We start from the raw sequence: 27,215 nt of genomic DNA, 5'->3' as shown, positions 1-27,215 counted from the left end.
TGAGCAGCAGCCAATGCGCCTCCTCCCAGGTCTCAGACGGTGCCTTCATGAGACCAGGAGCCCTGGCCGAGAAGGAGGCTGGAGGGAAGACGGGGCACCCCTGGGAACCTCCAGGAGGGAGCTAAAGATAGAAGCCTGGGCTTCATGGAAGAGAGCCAGGCAGGAATCAGCGCTGGCACCTCCATGCTGGGGTGACAGCCACAGTGTGGTGAGCTGAGAGGAATGCTGTGGAGGGCGGGGCCTGCCGGGGTTCAGTGCCTAGGAGGAGCCAGAAGCAGGGTGAGGAGGGTAGAGACAGACAGGAGCTCACAGGAGCGGCAAGGAAGCAGGACCCAGGTGGGCTGGGTCCCGGGGAAGTGACCTCCTGCCTCTCAGAGAGAAAGGAGGCAGAGGGACGGAGAATGTGTGGGCAGATGACGGATGCTTCTCCCTCTCTGGGGGCCGCAGTGGAGAGGCCAGGCCGCCAAGAGGTCAGGGCGCTCTCTTCTCCTGCAGCCCCTGACGCCCTCCTTCCTGCCACCAGCCAGCCCTGTGAGCAGCTGCGTGGGGACGCCTGTGGGGGAGCCACCACCCTCGCTGGTGCACCTCAGGAGGGCCCGGCACCGGCTGCGCTGGCACCTGCTCCCTGCACCGCATCATTAGGCTTCGTGGGCGCAGCGCTGCCCAGATGGGGAGCCGACTCCACCCAATGGTCCCTGCGCAGATGGGTCTGCTCGTCCCTGGCTGGTTTCCCAGTCATGCTCCGCCAGATGCAGGCGTTTAGCTGGGAGCCAGAGGCCGGTGGTGACCCGCTGAGGGCCGGGGATGAGCCCGGGCCAGGGGTACGCGCCACATGCCACCTGTCCCAAGGGACTCCCCATTACTGTTAACACTGACCTCCCAGCAGGTAAGGAACCCCTGAATTTTTCCCTTCATGCTTATATGCCTTCTTTTCTATTGAAATCCAAAGAACTGAACCTTCTTGTGCATAACGTTGTCAGCGCGTATCCTCGGTGTGACGACACGTTCCGACTGAAGTCGAATACAGGAAGGACCCCTGAAAAATCTCTTCCACTCGGGTAATCTCACAATATCCAATAACATCTTGAGAGACCCTGAATTCTGCCGACTTCAAAATTATTTCTGGTTGTTTTTGATTTCCATGGTTTGACGACTCCTTGGAAGGACTATTTCTTAAAACAACCTATGTAGAAGGTGTAAACATTGATTCTAGTTTTTAATAGCATGCCCTTCTCCACGGGCCTGCCCTCAGGGGGTGGCTGAGCACGCACGGCACTGGTCCAGTGACCACAGGCAGAACCCGGGGGTGACTGGACACGGAGGGCCACGCTGCCATCAGGCTCTGGACCGGAACTGGCTTTGCCTTAGTGCCTCAGGGGAGGGTGCCCACGGGTCTCTGGAGCCTCTTAGGTCTTAGATTTCAAGAGGAAATGCGGGGCCTAAACCAAGGTTGGAGTGGGGGGTCACTTTTATTATGACTTGTGTTTTAACCAGCCCCTAATAAAAACCTCTTACTCTGGGAGCAATAACTAAATTCCGCGATTACCAGCTGAGGGAGTGGCAAAGCAGAGTGCAGGGTGTCTTCAGAGTCATGGATTTGGAGAAGCAGGGTGATAGGGCCGTGGCTCCCAAAGCTTGGGGTGGCTGCAGACCTGCAGGAAGGCCATGGGCATGTTGGGGAGCTGACACCAGTGCCAGGCTGGCCAGAGTTCGGCAGACAATTGATCAGGTGTGGACGGGAACACGAGGCGTGGGGCTGCTGTGCACGGGAGGGTGGGGAAGCTGCTGAGATTGTGTGTCCCAGGAGACCCAGGGCTCAGCGACCACAGTGACAGGCAGCACTGGTGCCTGGATGGCCTCCCTCAGACACCGTGTCAGCTGGCACCTGTCACTCGAGCTGCAGGCTGGAATCAAACATACTGTCCAGGCCCTGCCTCAGACCCACAACCCCGGAATTAATTTTACAGGCCAGAACTGGAGCCCCAGGGAGACCCGACTTGGCCAAGCTGGCACAGTGAGTTTGGGCCGAGTGGAGGCGGGATCCAGGCCTCTTTGCCGACGAGCCCTTCGCAGGCTCACTGACTAATTCCTCTCCTGGCCCCCAGGTCCTCAGAGGCCCAAGGAGGGCGCCGGTCCTCGCTGCCCCACCCACAGCACCCTCACCTCATCACATGGATGCATTCTGGCTCCTTGGTGAAGCTGTATGCGTAGCCGCTGGACGTGGTCCCGAAGTCGATGGCCACCACCACCAGAAATGCCGGTTGCTCTGAGATGCTGGGGTCGGCATCATTCTGCGGAAATACCCAGTGACCACGGGGTGTGGGGACAGGGTGGCTGAGTTTGGTTTTCAGGCAGACACCCAGCTGTGCTGCCCTGCCCAGCTGGACACCCTGCTGCAGGCAGAAGATCGAGTCTGCCTGAGGTTCAGGGTGAAATGGAGGTGCCCCAGTGAAGGGCCAGGCGGATCGGGTGAGGTGCCTACCTGAGTCTTGTCCTCTGCCCCCCCCCCCCCCGCCAGCTCCTTCACCACCTGCCACCAATCAGGCTGATCACAGAGTCACCATCAGGGCTGGAAGCCCAATGACACAATGGCCGCCATGGACACCACCTGCCCGCTCCCCTCCAGTCCCAGCACACACCTCCCAGGTGCCCGGCCCACCCACGTGTCCCTGCTGGTCCTGCCAGCATCACACATGACCCTGGAAGGCCCAGGCCTCAGGGCTAGCACCTCTCCCCAGCTGCAAGCGAGTGGGCTGGGCCATTCCAGGGTTCCAAAACGTCTTTTTAGAATTTTCCTAAATTTCTTTTTCAAAATTTTTAAAGCAAAATAATTTTTTTTTTTCTTACCGGTCCCTTTTCAAAGTCATTATAAAGGAAACAGAGGAGAAAGGGCAAGCTGTGTGGGGAGGGCACCACCTCTCTCTTGGCTCACCATGCACCCCGCACACCATGCACCCCGCACCTTTGGGTGTTCCCCGGCTGGTGGGTTCAATTCCGCATGTACGTGAGATCGTGCTGTATTTGTCTTTCTCCCCCCAGCCTTATTTCACTCAGCAAACACCAAATCATCCCATTAGCACCTTAAACTAGACACTCAGGTGTTTACAATGTCAATTCTATCTCAGTGAAGCTGGAAAGTAAAAGGAGGCTGACCCTAGTCCAAGAGGCCTGTGTCTAAGTTCTGGCACCTGAGGGGCAGCACCCCTGGGTGTCACCAGGGCACCTTCCATGTGGCTTCTCTCCTCTAACCCACAGTTCAGAGAATATATGTTGGGTGTGTGGGTATACATGTACTTAACATGCGGAGAAAACGTGAAAACTCACTCTAGTGTCATCAGCCAGAAGGCTGAACAGGTGGATGGTGCTGATGCCCCTCCACCTTCCTTTTTGAAAGCACTGTAGTTTTTTTTTTTAATACTCAGAATTAAAAATGATAAAGCCAATAAACTGCAGATTTGGTGTGCATTGGTAGAGCAGGGGTGAGAGTCCCACCTTTCTAGTACTACCTCCAGCCCCCCAAGGTCACTCTGAAGTTCTGGCAGGAACCTTCGGGACCCAGGGAGGAGGCCAGGCCTCCTGGGCTTCCCAGATGCAGGGAGCTCCCAGACACAGTGCCTGCAAAGCCACACGGAGCAGTTGTGTCAAAACAGGGCAAGCCAGCACCCAAAGTGTGGCTTCAGGTTCTTCTCTGGGGGGTCTTCCTTGCAGATCTAAGCAGCTTACCACCCAGCAAAGCCCCCCCCGTCCGCTAGTCCTTTTCTTGGGTTAGCTACTGTACACCCCTTTGAATGGCTGCCCACAATATCCTCTTGTCATGGGGGCCCTTGGGGATCACAGCCCAGTCTCCAGCCCTCTCACTGCCAGCACATCCTCCGCAGTCCTGCAGCCCCAGGCTTTGGGGCACAGCAGTCACTACAGTTGACAACACCATGGCCAGATGGGGCCTCGCAGTCTCCAAGCTCTGAATCGTTAAAGGGCTGCACTGCAACCCCCCCACCCCCAGCCTGCCTCTCCACCCTCCTCTCCACCGCCTGCTCTTTGTACCCACCCAGGCCACTGGCTCCAAAGTACAAACCACACCATGGAAGAAAGCCCTTTCAGGCTCAGCATTGGGGGCGGAGAGGGGGAGTGAAGGAAGCTGCTTAGCAAGGCTCATAGGGCTTGTACCAGGGCAATATAATCCCCCCAGGAATGAAGGTGAGGGGCTGCCAATGGCATTAGAGCACCCCCAGAAGACAAAGGCAATCAGCATGTAAATATTCATTTCTTACCACAATATGGGAAGGGGACAGAGGCGTTATTCCTGTGTCCCCCAGACTCCGGGCTGGAGATGAATATGCAGATGTGGGGGCCGTTTCTGAAAGGAAAGACAAAGTACACTCTTTAGCAGAGGCAGCCTGGGAGCAGAAAGCAGGCAGAGGCTCTGCTCCTACAGAGATTAACGTGGTGGCAAAGGCTGAATCCCCAATAAGAAGGTGGGGTGTCCGGCTCAGCACCCCTAGAAGTTGGTATGTTAAACCTTGACAGAATGAAGTGTTCCTTTACTAGCAGTGACCACCAGGCCTCTCACCAGATGCCACTCAATCCCCTTGGCAGACACTGCCCATGCCCCAGAAGGCCTCAGTCCTGGTTCATGGGTCTGCAGAGCTGGTTTTTAACCCAGGCGCTATTATGAACAACAACAACTTGCCGCCCCATGAAGTGATGTGCAAGTTTTTGCATGCATTTTCATGGAAGAGTATCTATCTCCTTCAGATTCCCAAAGAGATGTGGCACTCCCCCAAAGCTAACAACCCTATCATGGGAATAAAAGACATGACTGCAGCTTCCAGAAAGAACTTTCTGGTTTAATCGATACATCTACTTTCTCCCTCCCTCTGGCATCAGGCTCCACCAGAACATGGCAAACTCATCTCTCTTCAGTGATACTGAATGTTTTTGACATTCGAAAAGAAAACCCAGGGCAGACAGGTAGGTTAGCATGCCTGGGGCCTGGGATGGAGGGTCTGCTGTTGACTGTCCTGCTCTTCTTGTGATTATTCACACACAGACATTTGCTCTGAAACTTTGCCAAGGCCCAGCAGATCTTGCCCAGGAATGAGCACCCAAGAGCAGTGACACTGTCCGTGGTCAGTGTTAGAAGTGCCAAGTGCCCTCCTGCCCATTACCCAGACTGGCAGGGTTGGTGGAGCAAAATCAGCAAGGTTTCATGCAGAGCCAATGGCCAGACCCTGGATGGCTGCAAATACCAGGTGCCCTTGGGGGCTAAGCAAATACTGCTGCACTCAGCACACAGCTGAATACATGGCAGGGAAAAAATGGGTAATTTGCTAAAACAATAGCAGAGAATATAAGGTGTCTGAGAAAGTATAAGGTGTGTGCCTATGGGGGAGATCCAGGAGGGGCTCCATCTGGCTCTGCTGCCTGGGCACTTTGGTGAACCCCAGGCTCTAACTGATGTTTTTTCCCCAGTATGATGAGAACTCAAGAGCATCATTATAGTGGGTCCAGGTGGGCCAAGGGACTGAAATGACTCATGAAAGATGAACATGAAGTCTCCAGTCTGTACAGCTGCCTCCCTTCTAATGGTCTCTCCTCCTGGTGAGCCTCAATTTCAACCTCTGGGAGAAAGGCACAGAAGCAGGACAGAAATAAGTAAACAAATAAACCTTCCCTCAAGGAGGACACAGAAATGGTAAACAAGTACATGAAAAGACACTTCACATAATTAGTTATTAGGTAAATGCAAAGCTAAACCACCGTGAAATACCATCTCACACCCACTCCACAAGGCTGGCTGTAATTTAGAAAATGAAAATAAAAAGTGCTGGCAAACATGTAAAGAAATTAGGACACATACACCTATGTATTTATATATTCTGCTTTCCACCAAATATATACGGCACAGTCATTATGGAAAACAGTTTGATGCTTCCTCAAAAGGTCAGACAGAGAATTACCGTGTAACCCAGCAATTCTGCTCCTAGGCGTCTGCCCTGAGCATGTGAATCGCAGCATTACTCAAAGTAACCCCAAAGTGGGAACAACCCAAGTGTCTGTCCACAGAAGAATGGACAAGCAAAATGTAGTATAGCCATATAATAGGAATATTACTCAGCTGTAAAAAGGAATAAAATTCTCATATGTGTTACAACATGGATGAATCTAGAAAACATGCTAAGTGAAATACATTGAGTATAAATGGACAAACATATAAATCTCATATGAAATGCCAGGAATAAACAAATTCATCTATGCTTCTACTAAGAAAGAAATTAGATTAGAGGTTATCAGGGCTAGGGAGAAGGAAGATTGGAGAAGTATTGGTTAATAGGTACAGAGTTTGTCTTTTGGAAACAGATAGTGGTGATGGTTGCACAACACTGTAAATGTACTGACTGCCACTGAATTGTGTGCTTGAAAATGGTTACAATGGCAAATTTTATATTTATATACTTTGTTGCAATAAAAATTTTTTAATTAAAAAATCAATTTGCTCATCTAGGAGGGGATGTGATTTCTGATTCCTACTAGATCTATGGCTCAATGCTCTTGAAAAGGGAGTGGAGAATTAGCGCCTTCTTTGCTAATTTCCCAGCACAAGGGCACCTCCTTCCATAACTGTAGGGGAACTTCAGCCTCTCCACTAGGGCACTCAGTCAGAGGGTTCTCCCAGCTATTGGTGAGAGGACTGCCCTGCCCACAGCCCCTTGGGCAGCCAGCAGGAGATGCCATTCTGCACTGGGAGCCGCCCTCTGTCCACCTGCTACCTGGAGGGCCTGCGGCCATGTGTACACATTTGCACAGAAGGTCTTGGAACAAACCAAATGTCTAATTGCCCAGAAAATCTGGTGTTGGCAATTAGCAAACAAGCTATTATCTGCAGCCAAACCATCCACCCCGCTGTCTGCTTGGTTCTAATTATCCCATCACTCAGCCCTCTCAAAGCACGTCCTGGGTCATCCCACTGACTCGCAAAATAGCCTGTGTTCAGTCTCACATTGAACACAGACCTCGGGCCCCCAAGGACTCCAGGACCCAACGAGCGCAAGGACCTCCCTGCTCTGGTACAGGACCAAAGGAATCATTTGACTTGCTGATCACTCACTCAGCCAGGCTGACAGGCATTAAACTTACAACTTTCTCCCCCCATCTGAAATTTAAATGCAGCTATCTTGTGTAGTGGTTTCAAACTGATCTGCATAGAAGGTATGGAGGAGTAGCATTTTATAGGAATGTCTATCATCACACCCACATCTATAGCTCTATCTATGCCAAATCAAAGATAATTCACCAGTTAATGTGCATTAGCCCAGCACAGGAATATACAAAGTCTGTAATGACAAGTTTGTTCTTAAGCTAATATTTCCTTAGTTGACATTGTCAGAAGTCAAAGCGATGCTCAAAAATTTATGGGGAAAAGACAACGGAAAAGCTTACTTTATCCCCTGAGGTGTGCGTGAAGCTTAAATCTGCTGTGATAGTAGTCCCAACCAAGCTTGAGAGCTTTCATCCATAGGTAGGTGATTTGGAAGAAACACAATTTGGTCAATGCAATATGATCTGCTAGTCAATAGGTATTTGACAGATCTAAGCGAACAGACAACAGGAGGGAGTTAATGCAAAGAATGTCTAGTGCATAAGGTACATGCAGTGTGTCCTGGCTGCCAGTTATACAAAGGCCATTATCCACAGTAAGAAATACTGTCATTAATTGTGTCGCTGTTTATGCTTCTCTATAAAGCCAACACAACATCTGCCAGGAGACTATTCCCTCCTACGTGAGATTCAGTTCCACACACACAGGGTGACTTGTGGGGGCTGGGAACAGAAAAGAAAGGCAAAGCTGGAAGCCCCGTGAGAATAGAGATTTCTAGAGTGCAGGCTTGGAAGAGAAAAAGGAAGCAGATGAAAAGAAAATCGAGACACTCTGTAGAGGTAGGGAAGACAGACAGAGAAAAGAGATCAAAAACAATGCTTTGCCAGGAGATGTGGTCAAAGACAGAGCCAAGGGATCTGGGAGTTTGAAGAATGACCTGCCTCACGGTTCCAGCTAGATTAAATAAAGACCCCAAAGCATCTTCCATTTCAAGTGCTAAGTTACCTTGAAACACAGTGACAGCGGGATTTGAGGATTTCATGTGGCAGACTTGGAAAAACATTGGCCATTTCAAGAATGCAAACTATCAGCCACACAACTGTGGCTAAGCTGAGGAGGATGAGACCTTGAAGCTTTCTCGTAAAGCTTGAAAATAATCATTAGGTCACCTTCATTGTGAGTCTTAGATAATTTGTCACTCCTGTCATGTATATTTCATGTGCAATCTTTCTTATGGTAGTGAATATAAAAATAAGTTGGTATTGGTGTTTCTAGCTTCACTCATAACCCATCTCCCAACACATATTTCAACCAGGCCACTTTTGAAATAATTTTTGCAGCAATCAGGTTATGTCAAGAAATAAAAATGTTTTTGAGAAAAAGTGCACAAGTATAAACCAGGTATTTGAGGAGGAAGTAGTTTAATTTTTTTTTTTTTTTAGTTTTTTTTTTTTTATAGAGGCATGTTTATTTATTTATTTATTTATTTATTTATTTATTTTCTATTTGTTTGTTTGTTTTGTTTACACATGCACTGGGTACAGTCAGAAGCGCGGGAGGGTGAGAGAATTCACCAGAGCCAGAGTGGGGAGCAGAGCAGGCAGAAGGACTGAAGTACACTGCTGAGGGGAGCAGCGGGTGGCAGGAGAGGTCTGCGCACCATGTGAGATCCTCCTCCAGTGGCCGGGGAGCAGCCGGGGATCGAACCGGCGCCGCAGAGGCCGCGGGCAGCTTCGCAACCCAGCGCTCAACCGCTGTGCCACCGGGGATGCCCGGAAGTAGTTTAATTTTTAAGGTTTGTCCTTATCACTTGCCTCAGTAGTGTAAGAATTAAGATGTAGACTTCATCAGGTTCCTGCTATGAAATGCAAGGCATGTAAAATCCAGACACATTTTTATTTTCTCTTGGCTCTAATGGCTTTAATCAAAGCAGACACTCTTAAAATAAAGAATAGTCTTGATAAGAGAATGTCAAAGTCATAATTCATGAACTTGCTCGTTGCTCTTCTCTGCTGGAGACATTAGTCAGCAAATGGCCGAGAGCAGAATCAGAGACATTGTGAGATACATTAAATCGATCTTGGTCCATAAATACAACATTTTTAAAGATGAAGACAGCACCACCAGCTGACTTTATTCTTCAAGGCTCCAGGCTCATGAAAAATGACAAATGGTCTGGGCAATTGGGACTCCTTGTGTCCCCAAATAGGCCTTCTTGCTAGCTTTCAGATTTATGTATCTTATCAAATAAAGGCTCGATTTCAAAGGCATTTTTAAGGTCTGGTCCTTACAACATACGAAATTTAATACATATTTTCCTTTCTTTTTTCCTGCTGGTTGTGAGATGACAACCATTAGCTGACAATTGCCTAAAACTGAGCCATTTAAAAAAAAAAAAACCTCTCTTTCTCTCCTTCCTTCTATGCCCTGCCTGCAGTGACATCTTTGAAAATTGATCAGCTCAAGGTCATGTGTAGGTTACTGGCAAATATCTTTTAGGATGGAAAATAAAAAAAAAAATTTATTACCCTATAACAGGTTTCATGGCTAGCTGAACTAATGCATTATTACCGTAAGCTGAACTTCCATTTCAGTAAATAATTTATGTTTTTTTTTTTTAATCAGCGTGGTTGATGTCCAGAGTAAATGGAAATTTTATTGGCATGAACTGGGACACCCTCCTGGCTACAAAGAACACCGAGAGTAAAATAGCCGCTCTCTAAATGCTAAACAATAATTATGGAAATGAGCATTTATAGTGGTGGAAAACACAGCACCAAGCAAAGGCCAGAATACATGGGGGGCAGGGGACACTGCACCAGACCCATCCCTAGATACCCTCACCAGTATCTTCCAGTCACTTAAAGCCCATCTAGGGGGTTTAGGAGATGAGGTACCCGTGGCAGAGAACTTGGGCACCTGGGTTTCCCTAGAGATGGTGAGATCCCCAAGGCTACCAATGGGCTGGTTCACATCCTCTCTCTAACCTCTGGTGTGCACACACAAGCACGCACACACACACATGTGCAGAGGGCTGCTGCAGAGAGTGAGAAAATCCTCTTTAAACCAACAATTCTTCCTCCTGATTTTCATGAATTACATTCAGCAACCTCAGCAGCCCTGTCTTCACGCACCATGTGAAGACACTTGTGGCCATGCTGCTTCTCTTCCGTGGACTCAGCTGATCCAAACAGAACCACATCTTACTTCACCTTTGATTCTGTAGCTCCTGACACATGAAAGACACTCGATAACCACTTAGGTGTATGGGAGGATAAGGAAGGAAACGAGGGAGGGAGGAAGAACAGGTGGATGGACAGAGGTTTGCAGGTGTGACCAAAAGTGGACCCGGTGACTGTCCACAGAGTCAGAGGGCCACAGAGGTCTTCTTCAGCTGGGGCAGAGGCACCCCTCCCTGCAGTCAGAATATGAGGGATACACGTGCTGAGTTAGCACCAATAAGGTGGAATCAGCTCTCGCATCGCTCAGACCCACATCTCTCCTCAGTTGGCCCCTTTTGCCAATGGAGACGCCATGACCCCCAGACAGAAGGGGGTTTCCTAGATTCCCCCCCACCCCAGCTGTCATCAGTACCTCCAGCACCTCTCACCCTCCTCTGCAGTGTCACTGCCACAAGCCAGCCTGGCCTCCCTCCTCCTGATCCCACCCTGCGAGTCATGGTCCCCACAGCCTCACTCATCTGGTGAAAAGTGAAGTCGGCTCTTGCGGCTCCACACTGGGGTAGACTCCAGGCTACCCTAGATACACAGCTTCTGAGACTCCACAGCTCTCTGAGGCTCTGGGGAGGCAAGGAGCTGCGCCCACTCAGTGCTGGGTGCCTCTATGTACCGAGAATTGGGGTGCACGTCCATGTAGAGGCAGGGTGGCTGTAAGGACCAGGACACGCCCATTTTGCTTTATCCTGCAAACTTGCCAAGCTCCCAGGGCCTCCGTGGGTGGGGGCAAGATCCAACAGGAACTGCACGCTAAATACCAACATCGGGGGTCACTCTGTGACCTTTGTACCAAAAGAGCAAAGAGAGGGGCCCGGGTGTAGGCTGTGCCCTCCACAGGGCACCCACTGGCTGCAGGGCCAAGCGTGGGTCACCTCGGGAGCCAGAACAGGCACAAAGTCAGAGTGGGCTGTTGGGTCGTTGTTCTTACAGAATGGGAGGGAAACAGAAGGGCTCCTGATGACAGTGCAGAATGTGGCTGCAGTGGGTGGAGAACAGGGTGGGGGATGGGGGTGCCAGGAGCCTGGGAAAGCCACCTCTGCTCCCTCCAGGCCCCTCCCCTGCCTCTGTGAAGTGGGAACCTGCAACCTCCATCACCACACTTTAAAGAACAAAGAAGGTAATACCTGGAAACCCTCTGGTGCTTTTAGATATTTAAGTATATAGTTTTTTTTAACACTTGGTTCCTTTGCAAGATTATTCAAACTCAAATTATTAATTTGAAATTATTAAACACATTTCAAACCCAGAAATCTATCTGGCCAGCCACAGCACTCACTGCATGCAGACTTTAGGCCACGCTAAGGCCTTTGCAGGTGTACCTCATGGATCCTGCCGTGTGAGGGGCCGGGAGGTGCTGTCGTTATTCCCACTCTCTGGATGACAAGAGTAAGGCCCATGTGGTTAAGAAAGAAGCCCACGATGTCAGGTGCTACCCAGATGTTTCCAGGGCTCCCCAACTCCAGGGCACACCCCTACCCTGTACCCAACGCCCGGTCTCACTCAGGTAGCATTTCTCTGGACAGATAGGACGATGAAAGAGATGTTGACATTAAGTCCTCATTTCCTGGATGCGTGATAGTGTGTGGGAAGTCAGGGGGTCAAGGTCATAGACTACGTGGCCCGTGGTCAGCAGATGACACAGCTCAGGCATCCTTGACCCCAAAGCCAAACAGTGTCTCCCTTTCAAAAGCCAATTCTTCAAATCCAAATTTCGGGTGGGACCGGGGCTGTGGGTAACATGGAGGTTAGAGGGACAGGTTCAGTGTCAGGAAGCCTGGGCTCCTGCCTGGCCTGGCGACTGCCAGGTGCCTGTCCTAGCAGGAGCCTTGATTTCCTCACCTGAGAAATTAGAGGGGATCACGATGATTTGATCTCTGTTATTGGGTCCCTATGAGGAATAAATGAACTGACACTATAAACCCTGGTGCATGGCAAGCACCCAATATATCAAGATGTTATTTATTTTCATTACCATCATCATCGTCATCAAATCGGTCCCACCGCTGTCGAGAAAATGCTGACATCAGGGTCAGGCTGAGCCCCCACCTGTGCACAGGGTCAGCAAATGCACTTCCTTAACATTGTGCTTCTGCAGGATTGTGAATCAAGGATAGAATGTCCCACCAGACAGAAACTTGGCAGCTAGAACCTTCAGGAAAAGCTCAGTGATGGGAAACATGAGGGCCAGGATGCCACGGCAAGGGAGCCAGCCTGGCCCCGACTTCCCACTCAGCATCCCAGGGGTGCTCGCAGAATAACCCAGAGCCACATGGCCCCCCGCCCCAGGCCATGCCACCCCTAGGACACCTGTCCTCCACAGAGAGGGACATTTCAAAACTGATCAGGCAAATGGAAAGATTTCACCTGCCTGGGCCTATAGGTTGGGACTGGCCCAATTTCTTTCTTTTTTATGTTTTATTGAAGTAACTTTGGTTTACAACATTCTGTGGGTTTCAGGGATACCGAATTATGATTCACCATCTGTATCCACGACATTATGACTCCAATGAAGTCTATTTTCCATCCATGACTATACAATTGACACCATGGGCCTCCTTCCATACCCCTACCCCCATCCCCTCTGGTAACCACCTTTCTGTTCTCAGAATCTAGGGGGTTATTTTTGGTTGGTTTTGCTCATTCATTTTGTTTCTTGATCTTCCACGGTTGAGTAGCATCATACACAGTTAGCATTTCTCCATCTGACTTATTTCACTTGGCACAATACCCTCTACGCTCATGTTGCTGCAAATGGCAACATTTTCTTTTAATAGTCAGGCGCATTCCATGGAGTGTATGTGCCACATCTTCTTTACTCACTCCTCTGTCCGTGGGCACGTAGGCTGTATGGAGAGTCCTCAAAAAATTAAGAATAGAAATTCCACATGGACCAGCCATTACACTTCAGGATATTTATGCAAAAGAAACAAAAATACGAATTCAAAAAGATACATGCAACCTCATGTTCACTGAAGCTTTATTTTCAATGTTCACTGAAGCTTTATTTTCAATGTCCAAGGTTTAGGGTTCCCCCATTTTTATCATGAGCCTCGGGAAGTTCAATCTGCAGAGGCCTCACACAAGGGGTGCTGACTGTACCTGAGGCTAAAAAAGGGCAGTGCCATTCCAGCCCACTGGCCTGACTAAGTGGAATCTTTCACCTCCCCAGTACTCAACATGTGTCCATAGAGAGGCCAGAGGGAGAGACAGACTCAGAGGTGAGTCAGGGTGCTGGACAGCGGCCAACCCCTCTTCGGCTGAACCCTCCCAATGAGGGAGAATTGGGTTCTCTCCAGCCAGGAAGGGGTGCGCTTAGCTAGCATAAACTTCTCTGTGGCTCAGTTTTCCTTCTGTATTAAATAGGAATAATATTAACTCTGACCTCTCAGAATTAATGAGGGAGGTTTAAATAAGACAAATGCAGAGGGACCAGGGTGGGGTGGTGGTAAAAAAAAAAAAAAAAAAAAAACTAATGGCGACAAAGGTCTTAATGAGTGTGTTGCAAAGTTATTTACACTGTATCTCGTTTTATCCTACAAACAGCCTGATAAGGTAGGATGTAGGTAGTGATTAGCCGCATTTAATAGCAGAGGAACCCAAGGCAGAGAGAGGTTAAGCACCCCAGGAAATCACGCAGCTGGTAAGTAAGTGCCTGCGGCCACTGTCCAGTTCCTTCCCTACACCTCACTCCAGCCTCAGGCCCCGGGCTCGACGACTGTCCTGTGTTCACACCAGCAGCACCTCACGGCAAGGAGCAGCTAGCGCTCTGAAGGGAAGGGAAACGGGAGCTCCTGGGCCTGAGTTTCTTTTTAGAGTGATGCAAATGTCCTGGAATTTGACTGTAGTGAGACTTGCACAACGTTATGAGTGCACATAACTACTGGACTGTAGACTTTTAAGTGGTGATTTTTGATATGTAATAATCATCTCAGTTAGAAAAGAAAATCAGGGCCTCCCCGGTGGCGCAGCGGTCGAGCGCTGGGTTGCGAAGCTGCCCGCAGCCTCTGCAGCGCTGGTTCGATTCCCGGCTGCTCCCCGGCCACCGGAGGAGGGTCTCACATGGCGCGCAGACCTCTCCTGCCGCCCGCTGCTCCCCTCAGCAGTGTACTTCGGTCCTTCTGCCTGCTCTGCTCCCCGCTCTGGCTCTGGTGAATTCTCTCACCCTCCCGCGCTTCTGACTGTACCCAGTGCTTGTATAAACAAAACAAACAAACAAACAAACAAATAAATAAAAACATGCCTCTATTAAAAAAAAATTTTTTTTTTAAAAAGAAAAAAGAAAATCAGAGAGCTGCAGGGAAACACCCTGTAAGGAAAACTGTCCCCTGTCCCGCCAGCCCTGGGGAGCACAGCCCTCCTCCCTGGTATCCATCACTGCCAGCCACCCTGGCCGCCCTCCCGCTCCCTTGCCAGAGGCCAGACTCTGCCTGGCAGAGTCAGCAGCAAATCTGCCAGGACCTATCCAGTGGAGAGCTGGCTGCAGTGCCAGTCTCAGGCCAGGCCAGGGCGGCAGCAGGCACTGGTTCCCCAGACAGCCCCGTTTTGAGCGACACAAAGCAAGCACGCTCAGGGACAGTACCCCAGTCACTGGCTGAGCTCTCACATCCCCCCCAGATGCTCTGAAGCGCCTAGCCGGGGCCATTCCCACGCACCAGCAGAGGAACAGAGGCAGAGGACTAGTCGGTGCTTCCCCTGCCAATGCACAGCTTCCCGTACCTGGGGACGAGTGCAAGGAGATGCCGGTACCTGCAGCTGCAGCAAGCTCTGGGCAGGACCCACAGCCCCATCTTGTCAGGGGGACAAACCTCATCAGCTTTAAAACATCCTTCTGTGTAACTATTTGCTGTGCCCGCTGCCACTGAGTAGAGGCCCTGGGGTCAGAGGCAGACCAGGATGGTGACCCCAACAAGGGGACTTGGCACCCTCACCAGTTGCCTGAGCTGCACTTGGGGAGAATGTTGGGGATGTCCCCAACCCCAGGTGGTGTAAGCTGTCTCTGGCTTCTAGCGCTGCATCCCCCAGGCCGGCCCCTCCCGGGATGCGGCCCTGCCTGCACAGAGCCTGACCCTGGGGGCAGCGGCTGACTTCACTCCTCTCAAAGCTCTGCTGGAGCTCAGTCAGTTGTCGGACATCTCCTCTGCAGAGTGGAATGCTCTCCACAAGTGACCCGCCTGACGACCTGCAGGCACACCCCACAGAGCCCGGAATGTCCCAGTGCAGAGCAGCGACCTCCGACCTCTGGGAGGTGTCCAGAGGAATGTCTCAGGCCAGGGAGAGGGAGCTGGTCACACAGGCCTGCTCCCCTGCCCACCTCAGCTCCCTGCCCCTCTCACCGCAGACCCAGTCGGAGAAGGTCACCAATGTGTGGACAAAAACTCGGGGGACATTCTGGTTAGTGAACAAGAAGAGTTCCAGAAGTTAAATGTGCAGGGGGCAGGGGGAGGGGAGCAGGCAGCTGGCCACAGGGCGATCACTTCAGTATTGTGGGAAAGTTCATCAGCAGGAAGGACTAGGACCCTGTGACACAGCTCCCTCCTGTGCAGCCCCACACCCCTCCCCCACCCTATCTCCTGTAGTCCCAACAAGGGGGCGTGTATTGCACGCACTTAATTCAGGAGAATCTGACTATAGGTTCTCAAGTCAAAACAGAGCACGTGCTTTCAATTTAAACATTATCATTAAGAATACTGTTCTGTGCCATTTTGCACATGAACTCTTTGTTAGGCACCAGGGTGAGTGCCATGGGGAAGGGGGGTAGGCGTGGGGTGGGCGGTGGTCCCAGGGCAGTGATGTTTGACTGGCACCGTGTGGGCAAGTTTGTGGAGTAAACAAGATGCAGAGGAACAGCAGGGAGAGCAACAGCCTGAGCTGAGGCAGGGTGGTGTGGAAAGCTTCCCAGGGGGCCCAGCACCCTAACTCCACCCTACCCGACTCACATCACCCATTTCAGCAGGCTGCTCCCATCCTCAAGCACCTGCTGTAGCTCTCTCTGCTGTCCAGATCAGATCTAATTCTTAACCAATCAGATGCCTCCATTAGCCCCTCACCACTGCCTGGCCCCATAAAGGACCCTGCACCAGCTGGGCTATGGCCTCTGGCATCTGGGAAACCATCTGCCATCCCCCAGGCCTGTCTCGTGCAGCAGGAGAAAGGGCCCCGCTCTTTACCGTCCTTCCCATGGGGGAAGCTGACCCTCATGGCTGCCCTCCCTCTCCATCCAGGCACAACACAAAGCTGCTCCTCTAGGGGGTGGGAGACAGGATCCAGAATCCCAAATTAGCTGGGCCCAAGGAGGACACCCCATTCCGCCCTTAGGAACTCTACCCAGGCCTCAGTTTCCACAGCTGCAAACCAGGCTGACAAGCTTCCTGCTCCAGGCTGCCTGGGGCCTACAGGGAAGCTGGCCAAGAAACTCCTGGTACTGAGCTGGTACTTGCAGAAGCCAGAACCAGAGCACATGTGTTGGCTGAGGTTTTCCACCTGAATCTCCCACCTGAAGGCCACTAAGACCCCTGACCTGCACCCACCATCGTACATGTACCCTACTACGGGCCGCAAGGCCCAGCAGCACCCAGTCCAAGAAGCCGGCCAGGCGGAAACTGCTGGCATTTCACATGTGCTGGCATTTCACAACCCCAGTGTGTCCACTCAAGCTGAACACACCTTACCCTCTAACCCAGCAACCCTGCAGCGAGGATTTTCCCAATAGAAATAAGTATACACCGCCACAAAACAACCCAAACAGCAGGAGAATGGGTGAACGAAGCGTGATGTTGCCCTGAAACAAAGACCGCAACAGCAGGGGAACAGCCTGCAATACCCCCAGCGATGTGAAGGGACCTCAGAAGCTGAGTACAGAATGCCTAGGACTGCACACAGCAAAGCTCAAGGACAGGCACATCTAAGGTGAAGGATGCCAGGGCAAAGGTGACCTCACGGGGTGGGCAGAGACAGAAGGCAGGAGGGCAGGGAACTCTCAGGAGTGAAGAAATGTCCTGTACCTTGCTGGCTGTGATGTGTCAGTTTCCCACAATGGCCGTAACAAAGGATTACAAATGTGATGATAATGTATTAGTGACTTAACACCAGACAAATGTATTGCCTGAGAGTTCTGCACCTCAGATGTCTGAAATGAATGTTACAGGCTAAAATTAAGGTGTCTGCAGGGCTGCATTCCTTCTGGAGGCTCCAGGGGGGAGCCCTGTGTTTCCCACAGGTGTCTAGGGACACCTGCATCCCCTGCCTGTGTCCCACCTCCGTCTTCTCAGCCAGCAGCCTGGTATCTTCCAGTCGTGCTCTGATTGAGCCTTCTTGGTCCCTCTTCACTTAGTCAGAACTCAGACAACCAGGATAATCACCCCTTCTTAGAATCTTCAATCTCATCACATCTGCAGAGTCCCTATTGCCATGTAGGATGACATTTTGTGACTGTTCCAGGGTAGCGGGAAATGAATACCTTCAGGGGCGGTCATTGTTCTGCCTACTACACATGGCTATAGACACGTATATATGATATATGTGTGTGTGTTTTAAATATATTATGCTTACTATATGTTATATATTTATATACAATGTGTACTATACATTACATATATATATATAAACCCATCGAGCTACACATGTCATATTCATATACTTTACCACATGTAATTTATACCAAGAATAATAGCAAGCAAATGAGAAGGGCTTCTGTTATCGGGGTTGTAGATGTCACTTTCTGGGCACGTCATTTCTGGTGCCCCTTTCATCCCCAGGCCTGCCTGGCACCACTGCCCCACTTTACAGAGACTGAAGCACAAGGAGAGAAGGCTGCTCTTGCAGCTGGCAAGAGGCAAAGCTCATTTGAATCCAAGTCCGAGGACCCCCAAGTCCATAGTCTGCCTACTTTCCATGGTTACCAGAGTCCCTGCTGGTGGCGAGCACTGTCCAGCTCTCTCCCCTGTCACCCATGGGGTGGGCTCTATTTCTCAGCTCCATCCCCCAGATGAGGGAATGGGCAGTTCCCAGCCCTGCCCAAGGCCTCCCAGCCAGCAGAGCTGAGATGTGAACCCAGGACTTGAGCTCAACCCTGGGTTACTCTGCCGCCCAGAGAGAGGCCTGAAAGTGCTGGAGGGTCGCCCTTGGCCTCTCAGCCCCTACAAGCCCTGCAGCAGAGTGACACCCCCAAATGTCATCCTCAGTGCTGAGACAGAAATTCTGTCACGCTGCTGGGTCCCAAGACTTACTCTGGGCTCCTAGGACCTGACTCTGTGGTGGGGCATCAACCTTTCCAACCGACATCTCCCAGGGCTTCAATCAGTGCCATTAATCATTTATATGGGCAGCGTCCCCTTCTGCTGCCAAATTTGGGGAGAGGCCTGCAGCTTACTGTGTGCATGGAAAGACCATACGGGTCCTAACTCTGCAGCATGTAGGATGGGCTTGGGGGGCAGGCAGGGAGAGCATACCTGGAGTTATAAGCAGATTCACAAATGGAAACCAACTGACCAAGGGACGGATTTTCTCAGAGGGCAGAGCCAGTGGTGAGCGCAGGGCTGGAGGCTGTGGGAAGGGAGGGGCCAGGACTGGAACACAGCCTCCCCGACCCTCCCCAGTGAGTCACAGGACAAGGGCCCATGCATGGCCACAGCAGCTGCATTTTTGGAGTCTGTTTAATTTCAGCCTCGTTGCTAATATTTCACTAAAAAGTAAGCAACCACCTTCTTCCAACCCCCGCCCCCTCCACATACACGCTAAGAATTTTGAGGGGCATCTGGACAGGACCCCAGCTGCTTCTTCAGAGTGTTTTGTCTTCTCACTCTGCAGGGAGATAGGCCCACTGTCGTAATGGAACCAGCGAGGAAGTCGGCTTTTCCACACGCGTGCTCACTCAGCACACAGGTTTAGGACAAGGTGAATTCTGACATTCCTCCACTGCTTACGGAATCCCATTCTGCTGGACCTCAGGCTCTGACCCCCAGCATAAGACACTTTGGGGGCTCACCTGTGAATGTTCAGGGAAGGCCCACAAGTGTGGAGCAGAATCCATGTCCATGACCGGCCAGGTGCCCGTGGGTTGTGTTTGAATGAATCATGCAAACCCAAGGAAGACCTACCAGAAGCTTCTAACATCTCTGTCTCTCCCTTCTTCTGTCTATCTCTGTCTCCCTCCTTCTCCTCTTCATTGCTCCCTCTCTCAACCCCTGCCTGCATTCATATGTGTACATTCTTATGAGCACACGCACGGAGACACATATGCACACACACACGTGCACTCCCAGCAGCTCCCAACACAGATCTGGCTGACCCAGCAAGGCCCAGCATTATCAGCCTTTGTTGGGTCTCTGACACCTCAGATCATAACCCCCCCTTGGGAGTGACACCCCAAAGTCTGGTGTCCTAGAATGGACAATCCCCTATCAACCACAATCCCTCCAGGGGTATCTCTGAAATCACTAGGCCCAAGCTGGGTGCTGGCAGCCCAAAGTCCCTATCTTCAGCTTCACCCCCATCCCTGCATCCCAACCCAGACAGGCAGCGTCTCAGCTTGTTCCAAGGGACAGAGTGACATGGGTCCTCCACAAGGTCACTGTGTGTCCCAAGTGGCAGTGGCCACTTTCTAGGATTCTGATTCTTCGTCTGGAAAATGAGACTGGCTCTCAGAACACTGAGAGACCCCACCAGCACCCCACCTTCAACCATTTCTCACTCTGATCAGCAAAGTCACGCTAATTAGGTGCTAATGGCTGATAAAGACCCAATGCTGCTCAGCAAAGGGCTTCTCAGCTCAGCGAACTCCATGACGCCTTATTCCCCAGGCGTTACACCCCCAGCCCTCCATGAAAACAAACAAACTGTGGATCTGCCACAGCATGTCAAGTGTTTATTTTGCCAAAGACAGACAATGAAGCCCTTGTTTATTAAACCTATCATCTGCCATTAGGTTCCATTCTTAACAAATAGCCCTGTGTCAGGTATCTATGGCTAGTAACAAATTTTTTTAACTTCAAATTTTAATGGCTTAAAATAATCACGTTTGCACAGAATTCTGTCATTTGGGCTTTTCTCTCACAGCTGAAGTTGTCTGAGGGCTGGCCGGGGCCTAGATGACCCCCACAGCCTCACGCTGACACTCACCTGAGCTGTCTGGAGTGGGGGTCCACTCTCCTCAGTGGAGAGTGGGGATTTCGCGACAGCTGGTGCAAGCAGGGGCAGCACACGAGTCCTTACACGCCTCTGTGAGGGCCTCACAGGTGCTGACACCCCATTGACGAAGCAAGCCTGTGGGCTTCTCATGAGCTGATGTCCTGTTGGCTAAAACAAATTACACGGCCAGGCCCCCAGTCCATGGGAGAGGCTACACGAGAGGCAGTTAATGTAATGATCTTCCAGGAGGCCACATTATCAGAAATTCTTTTCTTAGATGGAATAGGTTTAGCTCTATAAAAATCTACTCCCGTTCATCTGTGTAATCAAGCAAACTTCATTCATCAGAGACCATCTTAGCCCAAAGACAGCATTTGAGAAACGAAGCACTCACCCACCATCACATTCCTCCCAATGTAGCAGAGATGGCACTCAAAATCCACTCTCTGGGGAATCCTCTCACCCGCACCCCCCCCACACGCCTCTGGCCTGTACCCCAGCTCTTGTATGCATAAATAAATAAATCTTTAAAAAAATAAAATAAATAAAAGGCCTTTCTTGAGAAAGGAGATGAGAGATAGCGTCCAGGGCGCTTTGATTCATGGTGATTTGATTTGGCACCACTTTCCTCTGAGTTAAGCATTACTTCTTCAAACACTCATTTAAAATGTAACTCCTGCACAGAGGAACTAGTCATTCCTTCATTACCGGGAAAGAGGTTTAGGCCCGCACGCCATCTCGGATTCGGCGTGACTGGCCGGACGCTGTGTTGAGAAGGATTCCGAGGCCATCTCTGGAATCAGCTGGGAAACTTCTATACTGTCAGTGACATGGATGCTTATCCTGGCTTTGCCAAGGATGCTTCAGGATGATCCCTTTTCTCCACTGACCTCAGTTTGTCCATCAACAAAATGAAAGGGTAGGCCTTGCCCCGACCTCTGACACCCAGGGCCCACGTGACTGTAGCAATCACCCACCTACCTATGATCTCTGTTTTCTTAACAGCTTTCACCTCGGCTTTGGCAACCAGATCCTGACATTTGTGCTATAAGGCATTTCCTCTCCCAGCTGCCAGAGGTGGCCCCTCAAGGACAATGAGAAAAGGAAAAGAAAGGAAGGAAGTGACGAGAGGAAGGCAACCTGGGGAAGCCTGGGGGAGAAACAAAAAGAGGCCAGTGGAGGCCCTGGGCAGCAGGCTTGAGCCCCAGCACCTACCTCTCCTGTGTCCCAAATGGGAACCAGGAGTCGGGGCACAGAAACTACCACTCCCGGGGACAGAGACTCCAAGGAGACCACAGATTTACAGAAACCAGAGCAACAAGGGGGAAGACCCATAGCCAGTTTGCTGGAAACAAAGAAAGCCAGCAAAACCCCCTCCCCAGGGAAAGATCAGGGAGTGGAGTGGGGGATGGAATAGGAGCTCCAGCCCATAGAACTTCCCGCCTTCCTGAAGCCTCTGTTTTCTGACAGCAACCTTGGAACAGAGTAGGCAAAGCTACCCCCCAAAACATGCTACACACCTGGGAAATAAAGTTCTCAAGAGTTTGGTTAATGAGGTGGAGAGACACAACCAGAGGTGCTTCCAATTGGCCGAATCATTGGTGGCCCCACTCTTACACAAGGCATATGCTTTTAAATGGACCCCCAAACCACAGCAAATAGAAATGCACACGTTTCTGCTATTATTCACTGTTTTCCTGAAAATCTTCACATTCGGCAAAATCACACCCTAAAAGCACCAGGATTCGTGGGGACGAGGGTTGGTGCCCGTCACTTAGCACCTAAGGAGTCTGTTTTCGGAGCTTCTCCTCACGCAAGAACAATATTCTAAATATTCCAGAACAATCAGCCACACCCAGGACCTGGAACCGTTGCCTGGGTGAATGTATTTTTTGATTGTGCTCCTCCTTTGATTTGAAGGGGGCACCCATTTTAATAGAGACCATTCTCTGCAAAACTGAAAACTCACTGTTTTGTTACAGGCAGTGTCTTCCAGTACCTTCCTCTGTCCTCCCAGCTTCCCCAGAGAGCTTGGGGATGGGCACAGATGCAAAAACAGCCATGAATGCCATTAAAGGAAGGTGCATTCATAGATGCTCGGCTTTTCCCTTAGCCCTTGACCTATTGTTCTTTAACCTCGAGAAGGCATGTCGAGAAAGCATGTCTGAATCGAACAAAACACAAACACACTGGGAGAAACTACAATGAGCCAGCCGGGCTTCCACATAGACCAGCCTCATCCCCCATTTAGCAATCATGGAAGCGCATGCCGCTGTCAAATCACTTTAAGTGTAAGATCATCAGAAGTTGCTTTCGAGTTAGAAGAACTTCTGCTTTGCTGTGGGCCGACAATTATGACACCTTTGCGGAAAATCTTAAGTCAGAAAATCGAACCTGCAAATTGTTTTAAAACATAATACAATTTTTTAAAGGTTGTGCAGTTAACATTTGCATCAAGCTGACTCTGGTAGATCAAAAATAGTCATGAATTCTTGACAGTGCCTCCCCTTAAGAGGTATAGTCTATTTCTTCCCCTATGCCTCCCTGCCCCCCACCTCCCACCACATCTGGCTGGCCCTGTGACTTGCTTTGGCCACTAGAATAGAGCAGAAGTGATGTGATCACTTCCTTGGAGCCTCTGCTCTCACTGCCTTGCTGCCCCCAGACCACCAAGTAAAGAAGCCTGAATTGGCATCCTTGAGAATCAAAAACCATCCATGTGGAGAAAGAAGTCCCCCAACAGCCACACCAGCCCCCAGACTTCACGAGTGAGGCCATCCTGGACTTTGTAGCCCAGCTGAGCCAGGCAAGACATGACGCAGCAGAGACCTTCCCATAGAATCATCAGCAAATAAAATGGCTTCTGTTTTCAGCAACTAAATGTTGGGAAGCTTTGTTACATAGCAAAAGCAAAAATAATAATGTGACATTTTATAGACATTTCACCAATTCTTTAACAATTTATTCATTCTCCCCATTTGGGAGTCAATGCACCTTGTATTCAGGTCTCCATGATTCCACAAGCCCCTAAGAAGGGGCTACGCCAGCCCCCACATGGCAGTGTGTCCTGGACCCCACAGGACTGATGAAAAGTCAAGGACTGACCAGCAACCCAAGCTCCAAAAATGCATCACACCACAGGCTTGGGAGGAACCAGACTGGTGTGGACTAGCCTCCCACGTTCAAACCGCTCCTGCAGGAGACTGGAGGCTCTCTAACTAATGCTCCCAAGTCAAAGCAAGATCCCAGTGGTTCTGACTGTGATAGTCTGAATGACAGCCCCCCAGCTATGCCCATGTCCTAGTCCCTGCAACCTATGAATATGCTGCCTTATGTGACGAGAGGGATTTGCAGGTCTGGTTACAGTAAGGTCGTGAGATGAGATTGCCTGGATTATCCAAGTGGACTTCATAAGAGGTCCTTATACTGGGGTGGGGGGGGGCGGGCAGAGTCAGGAGCCGAGGCTGGAGGGATGCGCCGTGAGCCTGGAGGACAGGGCCACACACCCAGGAATGCAGATGACCTCTAGTAGCTAGAAAATGGGGAGAAAAGTGTTCTCCCCTAGGGTCTCCAGCAGGAACACAGCTCTGCCAACCCCTTGATTTTAGACCAGTGAGGCCCCCCTTGGACTTACTCCCAACCTCCAAATTATACGATGATAAATTTGTGCTGTTCTATGACACTGAGTTTGTGGCAATTTTTACAACAGCAATAAGAAACGAATACCCTGGGTAATTGCTCCTGCCCACAAGAATGTAACTCTTAGGACGATTATTCCTCATAACAATAACAGCTAATAATAATAATGGCTGCCGTTAATTCAGTGTCTCCTGTTCTCAGTGCTTTTCTTGTTTAAATTCATTGAATCCTCACAAAACCATATGAAGAGGACACTATCATAGTCCATATTTTACAGATGAGGAAACAGAGCCATTAAGAGGTGAAGTAACTTGCCAGAGTCCCCAGGCAGGTAAATGGCACAGAGCAGAGCAGTCTGGGCCCAGACTCCACCTCTCCCAAATCATATCCACAACGGTGACAGCACCCCCTCTGTAGCTGGCCCAGGCACCCCTCTTGACAGATATTCTCTCACTTCCTTTTCACAGCACCCCAATGGGATAGGATTATAAATCACCCTAGTTTACAGCAGAAAAAAGCTGAGGCACCACAATCTTACGCCCAGATGTTGAACACATCTGAACCCAGGAGTGCCAGAGCCCCAAGTCAGGGGCTGCCTCTCTCGCCCTACTTGAGGCCACATGGCTGGGGAGAGGACAGAGCAAAGCAGTGCAACCACGTAATTTATCTTCCGAACGAGGATACTTAGAAAGTAAAAGGGGCCTCCATTAATAACTGCACTGGGTCAAGAGTCATAAGCCAGGATGCGGCCACCCTAGAGATAAGCGGAACTCAGGTCCACACTGTGCAATTCAGTGCTGCCCAGAAGGGGCGCTGTGGAGCACACGTTAGCCCTTTGACCGCCAAAGCTGCCAGGTCATGATCAAGGCCTGAAGAGGGGTGGTCCTGGCACAGCTCAGAGCAGCCTCTACAAAGCTCCAGACCTCAGGCCTCAGCACAGCAGCTAGAGCCTGTCCGAGGCGGACAGGGAGTCCATGTGAGGCTAGAGGTCAGGCTGCCCTGGATGGAGTCCAAGGATGCAGAGGCCTTGAACCCACTGACTGCCCCAGCCAGGAAATCCAGTGGAGAGCTCAGAGCAAAAGGGCCAACTGGGAGTGATATGGAGCCACCAGCCTGAGACACTCAGCTCTCCAAAGGTCTGAGCCTGCTGGAGAAAGGTCACAAGACTCAGGAGGTCTGCCCCTTCCTCGACGTGGGGTCTCGGGGCAGCCCTGCTCTCCTAGAGATTCCCAGACTAAATTCAGCCTCCGATAACTGCCACGCACACCTCCATGAATTCACAGCAGACAAACAGCAAATGTTCACCCCGAGAAGTGTACTAAGCACTTCGATGGGGTTACAAAGTAAGCTCCACTCTGAGACAGGTACTATGATGGGTCCCACTGAACAGATGAGAAAACTGAGGTGGGGAAAGTGGGGCTGGGAGGCAGCTGAGTGACTTGCCCAGAACCTCACGGCTGGTAAGTGACAGAGCTAGGACTGGACTCCAAGGAGATTGTCCCTGAAAAATTCCTCTGCGACAATCTCTCTAACCCACTTGGCAACCCAAGACAGCGCCCCAAAGGAGGACCCCTTCAGTCACATTTTACACTTCTCACCCCATCAGGAGGGTCACTCGTGGGTTCCCAGCCCATTTCCCTGGAAGGTCACATTCCAGGAAGTCTAGGAATGAAAATTATAAAAACCTGCCCCCAGGTGATCCCTCAATCTTTGCCATTGCTGTTCAGTCCCCCTTGCCAGTTTCTCTTTCCTTCAAAGAGAAAATCCCAGCCTGGTGGTCCTGTGACCGAATCTCCCTTAAAGCTCTCGTGTCCCGCTGCACCCTCAGCGCAGCCTGGCGCAAAGCCGTCTGCATTCAGCAGCGTCCGCCTGATCCTGTTTGGATTTCAAGCCTTTGGGTTTATGGCAAGTGACACTGGTTTTCTATCTATGGAGTTGACATCAGTAAGAGTCTCAAATGCATTTTTTAAAAAACAGTAGATCGATTTTTTAAATAATCACAAAATCACAGTTTGGGTGGTCAGTACATTTGGTGGAATCAGGAAGGGGAATCCCACGCCGCTGAAGATTGAGAAACAGTTCCCTGAGGATAAGATGTTCCTGCAGAGCCTTTCCTGGCAGCCCCTCGCTCTGTTCTGGCCTCACCCCTACGAGTTTTGCCACTCTGGGAAATGTACTTAATTTCTCTGAGCCTTCGCTTCCCTTGTGCACAACTGCCCACTTTATGGAGTTTACAAAGATTAAATGAAACAACGCAGGTGAAGCACTTAACACAGCACCGGCGCTTAAGAAGAAAACGGGCCGAGTCAGAAGCCTGGGAACGAGGCCTGCCCGCCCCCACATACTGGGGTCCCAAGCCTGAAATCCAGATATCTGATTGCCACACTTGCCTGGTCACTCGAGGACGTCCTGATGTAAGAGTCTGGGGTGAGACCTGGGCATCAGGACTTTTAAAAGTTTCTCCAGCTGAGTCTGGAGCCAGGATTGAGAACCGCTGGGGGAACTAACTCCAGGGGCGTGTCCAGGGCCAGACAATATGGTTCCCCACCCTACACGCCTCAGGACCAGCTTGCAGTGGCCGTGGTTCCTGCTTCCCAGGAGTGGGGTCTGCAGACAAGGGAAAGGTAGAGGAGAGGGGGTTTTGAGTTTGCCAGAGAAGAGTTCAGCACTTTGCAGGGTCTCGCTTCCAAGTACTAGCTGTCTAAAAGCATCAGAACCTTCACATATTCCTCGCAGGGCACCAAGTCTGAGAAAAATCAGAGCAGAATCTGCCCCCCTCCTAAGGCCTCCAAAGAAAGCAGCCCAGCTGCACTGCACGCCGCACAAGGCCATGGCAACCCTGGTGGGCATCTAGAGGATGGAGGCGGGGATGCTACCTCTCCCTTCCTCCTCTGGGGAAAGAACTGGATACATTACAAAACTGTTTCCTCCACTATTCCCACAATAGACCGACGCACCCTTTCCCAGACCAGGGAAGGAAAGCTGAACTGGCGTTGACCTGCAGCCTCTGGGCTCCAAAGTCACTTTGCTCCTCTCCCCACCTGTTACTGCACATCTAGGAAAAGAGCAGGACAGGGAGTCATTTGCAATCAGAGGGATGTAGTGAGGACTTGCAG

The 27,215-nt window shown here is 50.7% G+C and overlaps 1 protein-coding gene across 2 annotated transcripts in view; it reads right to left on the bottom strand.

Annotated features, from left to right (window-relative positions):
* The window catches only part of HSPA12A (heat shock protein family A (Hsp70) member 12A), a gene marked incomplete at both ends in the record, with an annotated part of 106,475 nt that overhangs the window by 22,692 nt on the left and 56,568 nt on the right, over nucleotides 1-27,215 (bottom strand). For both annotated transcript variants that reach the window (XM_084244635.1, XM_084244636.1), the window contains 2 exons: nucleotides 2,164-2,291; nucleotides 4,272-4,357. In XM_084244635.1, coding sequence (XP_084100761.1) covers nucleotides 2,164-2,291; nucleotides 4,272-4,357 — 214 coding nt within the window. The remainder of the gene's footprint in view (nucleotides 1-2,163; nucleotides 2,292-4,271; nucleotides 4,358-27,215) is intronic.

The sequence above is a fragment of the Talpa europaea genome, assembly GCF_964194135.1.
Source record: "Talpa europaea genome assembly, chromosome: 10".
NCBI lineage: Eukaryota > Metazoa > Chordata > Mammalia > Eulipotyphla > Talpidae > Talpa > Talpa europaea.
This window is presented reverse-complemented; position numbering and strand designations above follow the sequence as displayed.